The following is a 17,629-nucleotide window of genomic DNA, read 5'->3' on the forward strand; positions in this document are numbered from 1 at the left end:
GACTGACAAAGAGCATCAGCCAATGAGAGGCGGGATACGTCCCACGTCAGCACACAGGAGGACGGAAGAAATGTGAGGAGGACAAGCCGCAGGGTTGCCAGGTCCGCTTATTAGCCGCGACTTTGGGCTTGTTTTTTTTTGGTAAAGTCACTTACAAATATTGGCAGTCGCGGGTTGCGTTTTTTTTGGGCTTGTTTCTAAAGTGGAGTTGCTTATTTGGGCTTGTTCTCTAAACATCGCCTTTCTCTATATATATCCGTCGCTTCTTTTGGGCTTGTTTCCATAGCCCTGGTTGCTTGTTTCTCTCCCAAGATCTGGCAACACCGGCAAGCAGCAACAACAATGGCGGCGTCCACAGGATCACCAGGAGCGCGTTGTGTTTGGACCCAGGCCCTGGAGGCAGATCTGATTCAACACTGGGAAGAATATCCATGCCTTTACCATGTGTCGTCTCCAAGTTCAAAAACGTAGTTTGGTGATGTCACCACATTATCTGGGGCTCTGTCGGCGAGGGCTTGGTGGAGAAATCTTGTGGTGTGCACACACAGGTTGTAACGCAGTTGGCGAGACTCCCGATGACAGAAACACACATCGCCAGGTATGAACACTCAAAAGATTACGATAGTCTCTGCGACGCAATATCAGGGTGAAAATCGTGTAATGTGAACTAGGCTTTAGCGAAGGCTCAACTGACACTGAAAATAATGGTTAGTTTGAGCCCTATATGAAAATGAAACAATGCAAAGTGCAGGCAGGACTGTGCTGCAGCAGCACTCTGCTTCTAACGGCTGAAAAATACCAGCAACACCAATAAATCACTTATGATGACAGAATAAAAGCTGCAATGGCTTTACAAAAACATCTCTTCTTCCATTAAGGGCAACAGAACACATATTCAGACCTCCAGTTTTCTGACAGGATGCCAGAGGCACGCTCCCCAATAAAACACAGTGCCACGCTGTCATTCTGAGAGCTAAAATCAGGCGGTTCGGTGACAGAGACAGGAAAACTGTTACGAAAAAAGATATGGCAGCCTGTCAAACACAAACGGAAGCTGCTGCTGGCATAGTAATCAAAAGCTTTTTAACCACTCCGTCGCCTCGGAGGGAGGTAGAGGAGGAAAACAGTTGCTTGTTGTTTGAGAGAGCGTGAAGCGGGGGAAAAGGGAGCACCTAACATTAGTGAGTCAACTGTCATTACAGCAGAGCGCCGCAGCCTGAGGAAAGGAACTGTGTTATCTGACGCTTTGGTAAACTGTTTCAGAATGTAACCCTGCAGGACACACACACACACACACACATACATACATTCACTTCACAGCTCCAGTCACACACACACACCCTGATCAGTAGCTGTCAGATGAATGATTCACCTGCACCGGCTGCTCACATGAACACAAGTAAATCCTGCTCACATGTACCAGAGCGAGATTACATTACAAGGTTCACATTCATCTCTATTCTGGGGAATGAAGACAACATCAGATCCGTACCGTTGACAGCAGTGAGGTAGGCTTTATTGTTTCCACGGGCTTTGTTGGTGAGGTCCTCTGTGATGTCCATATGCGCTCGCACTTCCTCTTTCATCTCCTCCAGGGTGGCGTACAGGTCCATCTCCCAGTACTGCTTATCCAGGCTCTCCATCAGCTCCTCCAGCTGCGCCTTGGTGCTGTAGTACCAGATCTTTTTCTTCTCATGCTCCCCGTCCTCCTCGCTGCAGAGTCAGAGCAGGATGCTTGTTAAATATCAGAACAAACCACATCACTTCTTCTTCTTCTATCACTTCACTGCATGGTATTAGTACAATAAGACAAACATACGACACTAATTAATGACATTGCTACTAAATACCTTGTAGATTTTTGTAGGTTTTAACTTTAGTTAAAGGGACTGTTCGGATCTTTATGGTGGGGTTGTATGAGGTACAGTAGATGGTGGTAGTTGCAGCCCCAGTTTGGAAAGGTAGGCTGAAGTCAGATCAGAAGCTAAGCAATATGCTGCTGTGGATGGGTCAACAACAAATCATATTTTAGCCTCATAAAAAGAGCCCCACACACAAGAAGTTTAAGTGTAGTCTAAGAATATTTTTACTGCTTTACCTTGCTGTGAGACAGCGATTTCTGACGGGGAATAGGGCTGGACGATTTGACGATTATGTGCGATATATCGATGTATTTTCTTTAAGATATTTTTTAGGGCATTTTGCCTTTAATTGATACGACAGTCAAGTGTGAAAGGGGGAGAGAGAGAGGGATTGACATGCAGCAAAGGGCCACAGGCTGGAGTCGAACCCGGGCCGCTGCGGCAACAGCCTTTTACATGGGGCGCCTGCTCTACCACTAAGCCACCGACGCCCATATCGATATATTTTCAAGCAAGATGACGCTGATGTAGATAGAAACGCACCCAGACTCTCCGCACAGCTCTGCCCCACTCACTCACAAGTTCTCCATCAACACTCATAGACACAGAGCTGCTCCTCTGTTTAATCTGTTCATTAGTCTACAGTGAGACATCAGTCTTTGAGATGAATGAAAGCACAGCAGCGGTACACATGCAGTACAGCGCTGTGCTGCTATCTTGTGTGTGAGGTGGATCATAGGGTGTTGTCGTTCCTCTTGGTAGTGGTAGTCTATCTTGTGACACTGAGACAGCACCTGGACGCAGGTGACAGATGTGTTTTAAAAAATGCAGCAACAATATATAACGAGGACAAAGTGTCTCTCGCTCCTTCCCTCCCTCGACCTCTCTGTTGATGCTGAAATAAGATCTACAGCCGAAACAAATAAACCCATTTAAATCGTTTTCCAGCACTAGATTCATCTGAAAGGCCAACAGATGAAAAACGACTTTTAACTCCGCCCCCAAAGATTTTTAATTGTTCCAAACTACAATGGATTTAGACCTACTTGATACTTTTATAGTCATGTTATTGTTCAGTGTCCTGTGCTGCAAACCTTTAAACCTCTGTAGCTCCAGTGCTGTGTGCAAAAAGTTAACGGACAGCCCTGCTATCTATTTTACATGTTTGCAGCTGTTTATTTTCTTTGCATTTTATTTTGATCACACTCTGTTTTTATAAAAGTGCTTGTGACGTCTCAAATGTGTCTTTGACTTGCAGCTGAAAACATGTAGTTCATTTTGTAGAAAATACTGAAATATATAGCATGTATCACCAGATGAGAGATCAATTTTTGTGTATATTGCCAAGGGCCGAACAGGGAACTGAAGCAGGAATATCACCCTCTCTCTTCGAAGCCAAACTCCAGTGCAAAAACCAGTAATTTTAGCTTGCTGAACGTAAGAGCTGCTGGTCTACTGCTGCCTCTGTCGTTTAGTTTGTTTGTGTTATCATGTGACTTTGGTAAATGCAAACGAACCCTTTGAAATGCCAAAGTCACACAATAACACAAACAAACTAAATGACAGAGATAGAAGTAGACCAGCAGCTCTCATGTTCAGCAAGCTAAAATTACTGGTTTTGTCAGTGGAGTCTGGTGGCTGTGACGAGAGTATAGATGGGGAACTGAAGCTGTTAATGGCTTCCGAGTTGAAGCGGGCTGTCTGACAGAAAGGCAAAGCTGTGAAAATACTTTCAATATAGCGTACACTTACATTGTTAGAGATACGTTTAGGTACTAAGTATCTCATACAAAAATCAGAATTATCCCTTTAAAGGAACAGTATCTTTGGATCTTTGGATAATTATTTGGAGTTCTTTAGGTTGGATTAAATCAACACTTCACACAGGTAGGGAGAACCCTATAAAAGCAGTGAGCTGGAAAAAATCAATTTCCATACAAGAATTCGACTGCGGTAATAAGCTGATTCATACATGATGACAGCAGCCATTTGTGAGGAAATTAAGATAATGGGGTTGGAGATACAACTGAGTGTGAAGGACAGGTTACACCGTGGCTCTAATCAACTGCTCATCCTCTCATTAATATTCTCATGGCGTGCAACAGTTTAGCTCAGCCATCGAGGGCCGTTTTTAAAACCCAAATCACAAACATTAAAAGGCTCCATCAGATACTGTCTCACAGTGAATTCAGCCTCTTCATTTAACTTCTGGGTGGGGGTGAGGGAGGAAACACTTCGCTGGCACCAAAGATAAAAAGGCTTGGACTGCACGTCTCTTCTATAATCTGCAGTCAAACTGATGCCTAAATTCATGCATGATGGATTCTACGCGCCGCATGATTTTCACTGTAACTTTCAGTTTCACTCTGCAGCTGTTTCGAATTTAAGCGTGGAGCAGCACACACACCCAGCGCCTGGTAATGTGAGATTACCTTTCAGGAAACTGGCTGCTGTTTTGTTTGGATGCATTTTTTATTTGACCAAATGTGAGGCCTGAGTTTGTCCTATTTATGGTAAATGTGCACTTTGTTTCACAACAGCAAAAACTTTTGAGATTGAGGTGTTTCATAAGGCTGTTATTGAATATTTACATCAGACAGCTGCTACTTTTTTACTGCTTCATGTTCAAGGCTCCTGCAGCTTAGGGCAAGTTAGAAGTCAGACTTTTTAAATGACACAGAGTGAAATTTAATTTACTCAGGGTTAGCCACAATTTTGGCCAAACATTTTTTGTAATATAAAACTTGACTTTTTTGTCTAATGCTGGAGACAAGGGTAGAACAGACCTGGGAAATATCTGACATTTGTTGGCAAGTTTTCTTGGCAATTTCGTGTTTCTCACTCCACAAAACACTACAGTGACCACTACCTAGAGGTGGATCTTCCACTCTGAGCACTCTTTGTCTGAGAGACAAAATATGGCTGCCCTCAGCTCTAGAGTGGTCTCCTTTGGTCTGAATCAGGGACTCATGTTGTTCCAAAGTTGTATAATTGCCTAGAGTTGGTTCGTGTTCTCACGGCAGCATTTACAAGAGGACCAGATCAAATGCCTTGTGTGAGAAAGCTGCTCTTGATTGGTCAGAATTTCCATGTGGGAAAAATCCAGGAAGTAAAGCAAACGTTGAAGAAGAGTACACTTGCAAGATAAATGTGACACTTTCTAATGTCACAATGGAGGGACAACTACGCAGGTTGATTTTAGCGCTGCTCATCGTGGACTATATTGCTGTCATTGTTCATTTTAGTCAAACCATACAGTTTGAAAACGAGGCGCGGCTCCAACTAGAAAACAATGTTTTGATGCATTGGATGTGCTGAATGTGCATATTAAGGCAGTACAGGAGGAGGTGCACATTAATAATCCTCCAGGACTGTAACATGCTCATGTTTAACCCAAACAATGTGTCATGTGACTGCAGTTGGTTCACATCCAGGTCGGAACACCTTCTCACCACAAACCAACCGCACCAGAGTTCCTTTGGAACCGGACTGAGACCACCTCTTCAAAAAGGTCTCGGTCCGGTTGTTGTGGTGCGCACCTGAGTGTGATTGCTGTGTTCACACCTGCCCAAAGGAACCGCACTGAGGGGGCAAACAAACTTGAGTTTGACTGAACTGAACCAAACATGGCAGGTGTGAACGCACTCTCCGATATCCTGATCTGGTGATGTTACTGAGAGCGACATTTAGTCAAGTCATAATTGTTCAAAAATATGTTACTTTGGGATTTTATGATGTACTAAGAAATTAAATCATAAAATCTTCCCGGGTCTGAGCATTTGTAAGACTTTTGAAAGATTAATTGAAGCCATTTTAATACTAATTAAGGCCTCTGACTTTTATGGATCCACAGGAAACGAAGGAGTGTGGACGTGTGTTCGTGAGCTCTCGGTGGTAGGCCGAGAAAACTGTCTTTATCCTTCTTTAATTTCCTCATAACCTTGAGTTACAAACAGGAAAAGAGACACCAAGTCATCTTTTGTATCACAAGCTACAATTTTCGGATGAAAAAAACGAAGTATAAATACACCTCGGACCTCACATCACATGCACTCTGGACACCTGTCGGGAACAATGGCGGCTGGGCATGAAGAAGCTAACACGTCCCTCTGTAAACATTTGAAAGCTATCCAGGAAACCAAAGATGACCTCACCAAGCATATAGATAAGAAAACAGCCGACATTCAAACCACACTGATTAAGACAGACATCACTCTCCACGCAGTCGAAACAGGTCCGGGAGATAGAGATACGAGCAGGTGCAAAGGACGATGATATTGAAGACAGAGAAACTCATCTAACAGCTCTAGACAAAACTGGTGACCTGGAAAACTGTAGCAGATCGGACATCAGACTATAGAACGTCTCTGAACAGTCAGAAGGTCGTGATGCGGTGGGATATTTGGAAACGCTCATTCCCCAGTTACTGGGCAACAACCACTTCACCTCAACGGTCATTCTGGAGACAGCGCACTGCGTCAGGAAGCAGTCGGACAGACCTACCATTGTCAAATTCCTAAACTTCAAGGATCCACAGGAACCCTGATGACGATGGTGACATGTTTAACACGGAGGCTTGGATCTTTACACCTTTCCAACAGTGCACTGAGGTGGATCTTACATATGAATTATTCTATACCTTGTAAGCTATGTTTCTACAAGTAGGTCAAACTGAGTTTCTTAGAATTAACTGGGCGATTTGTCTGAAATCAAAATCACTATGTCGATATGATTCTGTATTGTGACGTTCAATATCAACCTCTTCACACATATTTAAGAAACACCAACAATTAACTGTGCTAGTTTTAGATTACTGTTTGCTTGGAAACTGTAGAAGAGGCTCTGGCAGCTGACTGCCTAACGAGCAAATTAATCACCATAGCAACCCCCGCCCAGGCTGCCTCCAAAATCCCAGCATCATGCAGCAGACACTCTCAGTGGTTACTGTAAAGGGTTCAACCTGCTAAACCTCCCCTACTGTGTACATAGATTACTAAAAAGTAAGCGGACAGTTCAGTGGACATAAGACGTCTATAGTGATGTTAAGGAAATAGTTTGTGTTAAGTCAGTACCTCAGTTCCTGTTTGTTACTTGGTGGTTTCCTGTGCTTAGCTAAGGTGAGGGGGCCTTGCTAAATTCAATCCTTCAGCTGCACACAAATTACTTGATGAGAGTCTCTGCTCTTTTATGTTTATTCCCTTATCACTAATTTAAGCTTGTATTTGTTGATTCAACACGTTCGTCATGAGTATTACTCTCCTATTTTGGACCACACACCTACACACACAACCTGGCACTGTGGCAGATAGGTAGATAAAGCGGTACACAGTTGTGCCGATGTACCTGATGTCTAAACCATTCAGGGAAGTTTGACACCGACCAGCCACATCATTGAAACCCCTGACAGGTTAAGTGAATAATACTGATCATCACATTACAATGCAATACTCTGCTGGGAAACCTTGAGTCCTGGCATTCATGTGGACGCCACTTAGAACACAACACCAACCCCAGTACAGAGTACATCCCATCATAGCAACGACTCTCCCCAACGGCAGTGCCCCCACCCCAACTTGGACCATGCTCCATGCCACACCGCAAAAATTGCTCAGGAATGTCCCGAGTAATGTGACAAAGAGCTTAAGGCATCAACCTAGCCACCGAATTCCCCAGATCCCAATCTGATCGAGCATCTGTGGGACGTGCCAGTACCCCCGTCATAACCCACATGACTCAAGGGATTTGCAACAACGCCCTGGTGTCAGACACCACAGGACACCCACAGAGATCCTGTATCCATGCCTCGACAGGTCAGAGGCCCAACCACAGATCGGACTTGGTTCTGAGCTGTCGAGGCATGGATACAGGACCTTTGGGTACTGACATGTCCCATGGATGCTCAATCAGATTGGGCCTTGAGTTCTTGGTCACATTCCTCAGGTTATTCCTGAGCAATTTTTGCATTGTGGCATGGCGCACTGTCCTGCTGGGGGGCCACTGCTATCAGAGTGTGTTGCCATGCACCCTCTGCTTTGGACAACTTGTTAAAGGGTTGTAAGATGCCATTGTGTTTATTAAAGCTACAGGCTGGATCCCACTGTACTGGTTGTGTTTGTTTGAAATGTATTTGATGATAACATCTGTGCTGAGTTTAGAAAATAAAGCCAAGGTAATTCTGGTGGAGCAGAAAGGCAGCGTGGGTCCTAACTTACACAATAATCCTTCTGTTTAGAAACCAGTACTTCCTCTGGTGGCGGTCGTATCCAATGGGCTCCTGGCGGATGTAGGGCCTGTTCTTCTGCGCCTCTGCCACACAGTCTGTGACACCTGGCACTTTGTGCGCCACACAGATCTCGCACTGCCACTCGTCCTCTGGAACCTCCTCCAGCGGTGGTTTCACACACTCCAGGTGGTAGACCGCTGAGCAGGTCTCACAGCAAAGCAGGTCACCCAGGCGGTGGCACACACGACAGTGGTCGTCATACTGCATGCTGCCGTCGGACATCAGCTCCTCGCGGGCAAGGTTGGTGGTGAGAAACTGGTCCACCAAAAACTGTAAGACCTTTATTTTACTTTCTAGTGGACCGTAGGGATACTCATCCACCTCCTGATACGGCAGGACATGGTGGTACTCCCGGTCACTCTCACAGTACGCCCGCAACACCTCAGGCCATGTCATGCCGTCAATAAAGTACAGAGTGGAGTTGACGCTGTCCTTGAGGTCAGCGGGGCCGAAGGTAGTGTTGGAGGAGTCCTCCTCCCGTAGGATGGCCTTCAAGAGGGAAATATGTGTCTCTGCTATTAAAGTGCACTGCTCCTGGCCTACCAGCGCCGCACAGAAGTCCTCAAAGCGAAAGGGGGAGAGACGCAGCACCGTGGTGAAGTTCCGTAGCACCTCGTAGATGGAGGTGGCGTTAAGCAGCTCCTCGTTAGGAACCAGGAGATCCTCAGAGGTGTCAGGAAGCTCAAGAGGAGGAATCTCCTTGTCCTCCAGGATGGGAGTGCGAGGTCGGGGAGCCCGTACTTTTTTCTTCCCTAAAGGACACACAAATTATATTAGTAAACCATAATTTGATCGCTTTGATTCATAGGCTACAGCAAAGGAAACAGTCACATTTTTAAAATGATCACACTCAACTGGATATATAGTGCATAAGGGCTTAACAATACGGATTCCCCTGTTGCCTGGGGCAAGTAAAATGCCACTTCAGGCTAGTACATCTCGCTTCCCGTTCATCTTTGTAGAGAGGTGCACATGCAAGGTACCGATCAGGCATTTATAAGAAAAATGGCGAGGGGGAAAAACAAAGTTTAAGCACAAGCAGGCATTTCAGTTATCCTGGAAACACAGGTTTAGTTGAGCGGCGTTACAGGATGCCGACAAAGCTCCTATTAAGCTCCAGCTATGTGCTGCTGCAAGTTTGAGAGCAAGGCAGATAAAACGGGAGTCACTTTTTATGACAGTAACTTTAGTCTTTTGTTGTTACATGAACACAGTTATTTTTCTTGTTTTATTGTGTGACTTTGGCATTTAAAAGGGGTAGTTTGGATTCACCAAAGTCACACAATAACACAAACTAATAACAAACGGATCAAAGCAGCAGTAGACCAGCAGCTCCTGTGTTCAGCGTGCTAAAATTACTGTTTTTGTCAAAGGAGTCTGGTGGTTTTGACAGGTGCATAGATGGGAAACTAAAGCAGTTAACAGCTTTCTCATGGGAACAGGCTGTCTGACGGTAAGATAAAGCGGCGAAAATACTCTCAATATAGCACACACTTAAACTGATATGGATTTTTTAGGTGGCGAGAACATGCTTTGTTGCAGCTGGCGTCCACAGCTGTACATTGCTTCTGCCTGCTTCTCCAAACTGGGGGTGTGTCAACTGACATCTACTGTATGTAATACATCATTTACAGAAAAGTGTCCCATACAACCCCACTTCAACAACTCTTAACTATCCCTTTAATGTTAAACCCTGATATTGATTCAGAATATCTGAGTTTCAATACTTGTTTTCTGCAGTATTGATACACCAGTCTCCTACTGTCAATGTTTGCTCCAGTTATTTTACTATTCACTGCTGCTAACCAAGAAAAGTTGTCATGTTATAGCCTTGTTATAATTAACTTTCAATAAAAGTGTACGCCCACAGTGTCAATTTTTCTTCAAGCTACCAAATATTGGTGTTTTTCAAAGTATTTAATCAAAATTAAAAGTTCCAGTATGGTAATAACACTTAAGTTATTCATAAATTTGCTTACAGTTTTTGTTATTTTCAAACCTACAGGTGCATTTAGTTGCCACATCCATTTAAAGACACAATACCTTACATTAGTGTGGTGTCAAACTGGAAACAAACTTGCATGTGTCCACCTCCTGCTGAGCTGAGCTAAACACATGGCCGGTGTCACTATTAGCTAAATGAGGCTCCTGCATCTAGGAAAACATTAGCTTCCCGCTAGCTTATCACACAAATGTCAGTCAAACCACACATTATATCCCCACTGTCTTTGTGTCGTACCGTGAGAGACGTTAGCTGTCATTCTGTGGCGAGTTTTTGAGCGACTGATTGCGGGGTTAACAAAGGTGAAAGGTGCCAAGGTGTAAAAATGACAGGCATGCTAGCTATGCTAAGTTAGTTAGCTAGCTAGTTTCTATCTTTGTATCTGTTTCAGGATAAAACAGCTACGATTTCTTTCTCAGCTACAAAGCAGTTAATGTTGAAGGTAGTTATAAGCACGTAGAGTTATAAATACGTGAAGTCAGATTTGAGAAATACAGTAGGCAGCATGAGCTAATTTTACTTGCTAATGTTAGCATGCTAGCAGCTAAGTTATTAACTTAAATGCAGTTGATTGATGGTTCGAGTTGGATGCGTTCAAGGACACTCTTAAAAATACGTGTATTATTTTACAGGTGAGCTTTAAGGTGTGTTGACAGTCGGTGATGGTAACGAGCTGGTGACACAGCTCCCGATTCAATCCACCTGCAGTAGCACTAATGAGCTGACTGCGGCCTGTGTTCATACAGTGTGCATTCTCCATTTTGAACAATAACCTTACTGCTTCCTGCACTGAGCCAAAACAATAACCTGCAGCACCCCGGGGTGCGTTTACAAACCCCTGCAGTGTGTGTGGAGACATTTTGAAAGCCCCGATCACAGTGTGTATTTACCCGGAGTGCTGGCGTGTGTGCTCTGGCTCCTAAAGCTACTCTCTGTACAGTAGCTGGCATCATCCTCCTCCTCCACCTCCTCCTCCTCGTCCAGCACATCATCTTCGAGGCAATCAGAGTCCTCTTTGAGGGCCTCCTCGTCCTCAGACTGAGGTTCCTCCTCAACAAACTCATCCTCCTCCGACCTCAGACTGACAGCATCGTCCTCCTCGTCGCTCTCGTGGTCGTCGTACACCACTGTTTTGGACGCAGCCGTCCTCTTCCCTCCACGGCCCCGCTTGCCTCCTCTCCCTCCGCCGCCACCTCTGCCTCGTCCCCTGCCCCGTGTTGACGCGCCGGATCCCGCTTTCCTCTTCCTCGCCGGCTTCGGGGTGTCTCTTGTGGGGCTCTCCGCGTCCTCATCCCCGCTGTCCCTCAGCCTGGGCTTCAGATTCCTCCTGGGTCTCAAGCCTCGGGCCGTAGCTGCGGACGAGTCCTCGGCTTGTAGCGGTTTGGGCGGCCTGCCCCTTTTCCCTCTCATGATAGGCGAAATCTTTTATTTTACTATCCCAATTTTTGCGCTTGTTTCGCCGACACGGACGCGAGCGAAAGCGGCACCGCCACGAAGCTGCGCCGGAGGGGATTCAGACGGTGCAGTGGCCCCGTGGAGCCCCGGTGTCTGCTCGGGTGTGAAAGCTCAAAACGTTAGCCCGGCGTCCCGTTCGGGTTCGCCTAGAGCCGCCATCTTTCTTCTTCTCTGCCTCTCTGGCTGAACAAACAGCAGGCTCTCACCAGAGGAGTCACGTGGTCGCGCGGCTTCCAGCTCAGTGGCAACAATGACCGAAATGACAATTACTCGCAATTAGTGTCATCTTTAGAGTCACACTAACATTTATTTATTTATTTATTTATATTTATTTTTAAGATATAACAGTGCAGTTTGAGCTTTAATGGTGCAGGAGTGTTGCATCACCGCAGCTTCACAGGTGGGGACACACAGCAGCAGATAATGTCACACAAACTAGATAAAACCATAACAACGATATCTTACACAGCACATGTCAACATTACCCTCTGAGGTACATATATGTGCATGCAGGCGGGTAATGTGTGGGAAGCTATAATAAAAATGCACTGAATATTATTTGTTTAAGATGCTGATATTATCACATGCTGCTCAGTTAAACTATAACCCACAATGCATCACATTTTATTACATATTTTGCATGTCAAAGTACAGCTGTCAGATATAGTGACGTAATAGCGTATTTAATTATCTGTATGCAAACACAACTGCCATGTGTCTTAAAATTAATTTAGACAGAAGGTTGCTAGATACAATGCTCCTTTACTAATATTACGTCAGCCTATATAAACTGTAGTGTTACTTCCCGTATCATTACCGCCAATAAAACACAGACACAGCTTCACTTTCACTCTGACTTAATGTATTTTTCCACATCGTATGACGTTAAGTTTCAATTGTTTCAATTTAGCAGTATTGAATACAAGTTGTCGTGGCCGAGTGGTTAAGGCGATGGACTAGAAATCCATTGGGGTCTCCCCGCGCAGGTTCGAATCCTGCCGACAACGCATTCCGTTTTTTGTATTGTGATTGTTATGCAAGTAAAACATAATACTGCACATATGTTAAGGAAGCAACACATTCCCAGAAAACGTTGACATATGCGAGTAAAATGTCGTGTTCACGGTAACAAAGCAACACTAGAAGTGCTAGAAGTCGCCACTGTAATGGTTTAATGTAGTGAAACAGCGACCTCTGGTGTTAAGACACGGGTACTGCAAGTGATGTTATGTGGATAGATTTCTAATAGAGTCCAAATCCAGAACTCACACACAGTGTTGGAGGAATTATTCAGAACTTTTCCCTAAGTAGAAGTAGGGTGAGATGTGGGAACATTCCCCCCAGGTCAAGATGTCCCCTTCGTCTTCTTTCGGCCACAGTGAATCATCTGCCTCCATCTAACCCTACCCTCTGCATCCTCTTCTCTCACACCAACTGACTTCATGTCCTCTTTCACTACATCCATAAATCTCAGTTCCAACTTCAGCATCCTTCTACCGATATATTCACTATCCCTCCTCTGAACGTGTCCAAACCATCTCAGTCTGACTTTATCTCCAAAACATCTACCATGAGCTGTCCCTCTGATGTGCTCATTCCTGATCCTTTCAATCACTCCCAAAGGAGAACCTCAACGTCTTCATCTCTGCCACCTCCAGCTCTGCCTCCTGTCTTCTCCTCAGTGCCACTGTCTCTAAACCAAACATCGCTGGTCTCACCAATGTCTTGTACACCTTTCCTTTTAATCTTGCTGGTACTCTTCTATCACACATCAGAAGAGGACTCGTAAGTGCTAAATCGTAGCCAACTGGCGTTTCTTGAGAACATTTCGACTCTCATCCAAGAAGCTTCTTCCCCTAGCCCCCTACGACTCTGCAAGGGTTCCCACCCACACAGGGTTTAAAGCCTGCCACTTCGTACCAGTCATTTAGAACTGAAGAAGCTTCTTGGATGAGAGGCGAAACGTCTTCAAGAAACGCAAGCAAGTCCAGTTGCCTACGATATAGCACTTACGATAACCATGACCTGGATGACTGAGAATCTTCACCAACGTCAGAAGAGTACCAGCAAGATTAAAAGGAAAGGTTAAGCTGTCCCCACCCCTTTAATTCCTCTCCTAAACATTATATGACACCAAATAAACTCCCAACACATGGACGAGGACATGGATTCTGCATTCTGGAGATGTATTCCAACAGAACCATTTAGGGCTAAACTGATCAACCACTGATCTAATTTTTTTTCAATGGAAAATAGTGATCAATGTATTTATATATATATTAAAATATTGTCTAGTTAGATTATCCAGTACAGGGGTCGGCAACCTTTACTATCAAAAGAGCCTTTTTTTTTTTTACATTTTACTTTGTGACCAAAGTAATTTTTTAAAAAAACTGCAAAAAGCTGCAAAATATACTTGAGCTTAACACAGCCAATTAAATTTAAGTCTTGCATTTAAAATGTTTTAAAGTAAAACTATACAAGTACAATCAGGAAAATGTATTTAAATATTAAAAGTAAAAGTACTCAACTCGCATATCTACATATATTCTTATACAATATGATTGTATTTTTACTCCTGTTTAGGATATTTTAGTATGTATATTTTATCCTTGCTATTTCAGTATTATATTCAATGTCATCCCCGGTGTCATTATTATTTTGTATCATTATTTTTATATTTTTGTATCATTATAATTATTATCCTTATAATTATTTATTTATTATTATTTTTTACACTGTATTCAGATCTCACTTGTAAATGAGATCTTTATTTAAAAAATCCTTCTTAAAATCAATTTAAAAAAATGTATATATAAAATTAATATTCTAAAATTATAAATATTATAAAAATAATTTTTACAAATGTGCTTTCAAGTGCTGAACCCACTTTTATTGGTTAAGCCACATCTTAAACTTGTTTATATATAAAGGGAATCTCTTAACTTTTATTTTATTGATCGTTTTATTGTATTTTATTTTATTTTACGTATTTTACTGTCGTGTGTCGCTCCTTTTGTCCTGTGTTACAGAACTTTTAAACTGCATTAATTTTTATTTATCATACTCCATTGTTTTGTGTTTTTGTAAAGCACTTTGTGACTTTGTTTTTAGAAGTGCTATATGAATAAAGATTATTATGATTATGATTACTAGTGTTAATGCGACTTCCTGATTAAATAATGTATATATCTAAGTGGTATTGTGGCCTCATAGTTTCAGTGTAGGCCGCAGATAATGTATATAATGTGTGTATATATATATATATTTGTGCCAATATTGGGCATCTGATAATTATAATTATTCTAATTTGAAAAATAACTGTAGTTAACACAAACATATCTTGATGTTTCCAGGTAGCACTGTAGAGATCAGCCAGTAGGGGGCAGTAATGTACCATAAAAGGCTGAGGCTTTACAGGTCTCAGACAAAGTTTGGGCCTTGAATGCATCTTATGTGGCGCCTAACGTGACCCTGAATGCACCCAGAGACCTGTCCCAGAGGTCAACATGGGTCAGGAGCGTGTGAAGAAGAGCTCCTCTCTCCTGCCTGTGTTCATGTTCGTGCTGTGTGGCGGAAACTATCAACCTTTGCATGTCAGATAAATTCACACACTTGTACAGATGAGACCAGATATCTGATAACTCCATCACATATCACACACCTACGCAGGGACACAGACTGTGGGCATGGGCTCATCATTTAGTGCACTACAGGAGGGAGGGAGGGTCAAATTTCACCCCAGTGGCAGACGGCTGCCAACTCAGGTGACTTTAATAAAAACAGTTCACACGGACAGAAACAAACTCTGAAGAGCTCGAGCTGATGAAAACTGTCGGAGGTCGGGTTAGAGAGTTAGTTTAAAGAAGGGGGGACGTTTGTGAAGTGAGTGCAGACACTCACCTGGTTCTTGTGCCTCTTTGTAGTGGTCTTGCATCTCCCGACAGTTGTCTTGTGCCTTTTTGTAGTGGTCTTACATCTCCCTACAGTTGTCTTGTGCCTCTTTGTAGTGGTCTTGCATCTCCCTAAGTTGTCTTGTGCCTCTTTGTAGTGGTCTTGCATCTCCCTGCAGTTGTCTTGTGCCTCTTTGTGGTGGTCTTGAATCTCCCTACAGTTGTCTTGTTCACTGTGTTTTTGTTTTTATGTCTCTTTATAGTTGTTTTGTATCTCATTGTGGTCGGGGGTTTTTTTTTTATCTCTTTCTGGTAATTTACTTTTTTTTGTAGTTGCTTTTCATCTCTTTGTAGTGACTCGCATCTTCCTATAGTTGTTTCTTATTTATTTGTATTAACTTTGCATCTTTGTGGTTGTTTTACATCTCATTACAACAAGACAAGATGCAAAATGACTCTAAAGAGATGCACAACAACCACTGTTGTGCATCTCTTTAGAGTCATTTTGCATCTTGTTGTCATTTTTGCCTCTTTCGTTATACATTTCTTTGTCCTGATTTGCATTTCCCTGTAGTTGTTTTGTTATCTTTGCGGAGTCATTTTGCATCTTTGTGGTCTTCTTGCATCTCCTTTTGCATCTCTTTGCAGTGACTTGCATCTCCCTCCAGTTGTTTTTTGTGTCTTTTCGATCATTTTTGCATCTCTTTGTTATGGTTTTTTATCTCTGTGTGGTTGTTTTGCATCTCTTTATAGTCATCTTTGGATCTTTTTGTGGCTGTTTTACATCTCTTTGTGGTTGCTGACATCATTTTGTAATCGCTTTGCATCTCCCTGTAGTTGTTTTGTTATCTTTGTGTAGTCATTTTGCATCTTTGTGGTCATTTTGCATCTCCTTTTACATCTCTTTGTGGTTGTTTTACATATCTTTGCAGTGACTTGCATCTCCCTCCAGTTGTTTTTTTGTGTCTTTTTGGTCATTTCGCATCTCTATGTGGTTGTTTTGCATCTCTTTATAGTTATTTTTGCATCTCTTTGTGGTTGTTCTGCATCTCTTATTTTTGCATCTCTTTGTGGTTGTTTTGCATCTCTTTATAGTTATTTTTGGATCTCTTTGTGGTTGTTTTGCATCTCTTTGTGATTGCTGACATCATTTTGTAGTCGCTTTGCATCTCTCTGTAGTTGTTTTGTGTCTCTGTGGGGTTTTTTTTGCATCTACCTGTAATCATTTTGCATCTTGTGGTCCTTTTAGAATCTCTTTGTGGATTTTTTTTTGTATCTATTTGTGGTTGTTTTTCATCTCTTTGTTGTTGTTTTGTGTCTCTTTCTTGTTGCACAATTGACCTCATGACCCTCCAACATTCTTCTCATACAGAGGCTTTGGTCCGAGGGCTCCTGGGCTTGGACCCAGTTGGCGTGGTCGTAATCCATCGATGATACTCACATCATACAGGGAACAAGTCCTTCATTCATTTTCCCTCTAATGCCTACATCATAAATGTAAATGCATTTTCCCAAACTGGGTTTAATTCTCACGCCCACCAAATCCTGACATCTCAATTAATTTACCCTGAATACTTCCTATCTATGAACAGCCGTGTAAATGCATGTGTGTGTGTTAATACCAGACTTATAGTATGAGCATTTGGCCAGGGGGATGGTGCTATTTTAAACCCTGGTCTAGACTGAACTGAAAATATCAGTGACTATATTTATGATGCTGAGGGACCGGCACAAACAGGTCACCAGTTCACATGCTGATCATAATCTTCTCTTCTCTGCACGACATGTCCCACTCACTTGCAAATCCTCAAATCATCTTAAAATGGCCCAACAGTGGAGAGCAGTGGGCTTTTAACGCTGGCACGACCATTATAGCAGCACCATATGGCAAACGGCCGAGTCGGGCTCGAGAGGCAAACCCCCCGGGCAGAGTTTGTGAAAAGGCTTTACAGTTCAGAGAAGCTTCTCCCAATTATGAGACTTATTAATTTATATAGATTTATTTTCAAAATGTGCACCAGAAAACTCTGTGAATTTGATTTGAGTAACTGCCAGTGCCTCCAGTGGTCAGTGAGGACCACAGAGCCAACGTCCCACCGGGTTACATTATTACCAAGGCTCGTGAAGATGAATA

At 43.1% G+C, this 17,629-nt stretch overlaps 1 protein-coding gene and 1 non-coding gene across 4 annotated transcripts in view; one reads left to right on the forward strand and one right to left on the reverse strand.

Moving 5' to 3' along the window:
• LOC126405299 (nucleosome-remodeling factor subunit BPTF-like) overlaps nt 1–11,785 on the reverse strand; it is a 39,595-nt gene extending 27,810 nt beyond the window's left edge. For all 3 annotated transcript variants that reach the window (XM_050068969.1, XM_050068967.1, XM_050068968.1), the window contains exons 1-3: nt 11,038–11,785; nt 8,075–8,897; nt 1,493–1,713 (exon numbers count right to left, since the gene is read on the reverse strand). In XM_050068969.1, coding sequence (XP_049924926.1) covers nt 1,493–1,713; nt 8,075–8,897; nt 11,038–11,557 — 1,564 coding nt within the window. In that variant the 5' untranslated portion in view covers nt 11,558–11,785. The remainder of the gene's footprint in view (nt 1–1,492; nt 1,714–8,074; nt 8,898–11,037) is intronic.
• A 742-nt stretch (nt 11,786–12,527) lies between these two features.
• Nucleotides 12,528–12,609, forward strand: trnas-aga (transfer RNA serine (anticodon AGA)). Its single transcript has one exon. It is a non-coding gene; the product is annotated as a tRNA-Ser (tRNA).
• Nucleotides 12,610–17,629: the final 5,020 nt, after the last annotated feature.

The sequence above is a fragment of the Epinephelus moara genome, chromosome 18 (assembly GCF_006386435.1).
Source record: "Epinephelus moara isolate mb chromosome 18, YSFRI_EMoa_1.0, whole genome shotgun sequence".
In the NCBI taxonomy this organism is placed as follows: Eukaryota; Metazoa; Chordata; class Actinopteri; order Perciformes; family Serranidae; genus Epinephelus; species Epinephelus moara.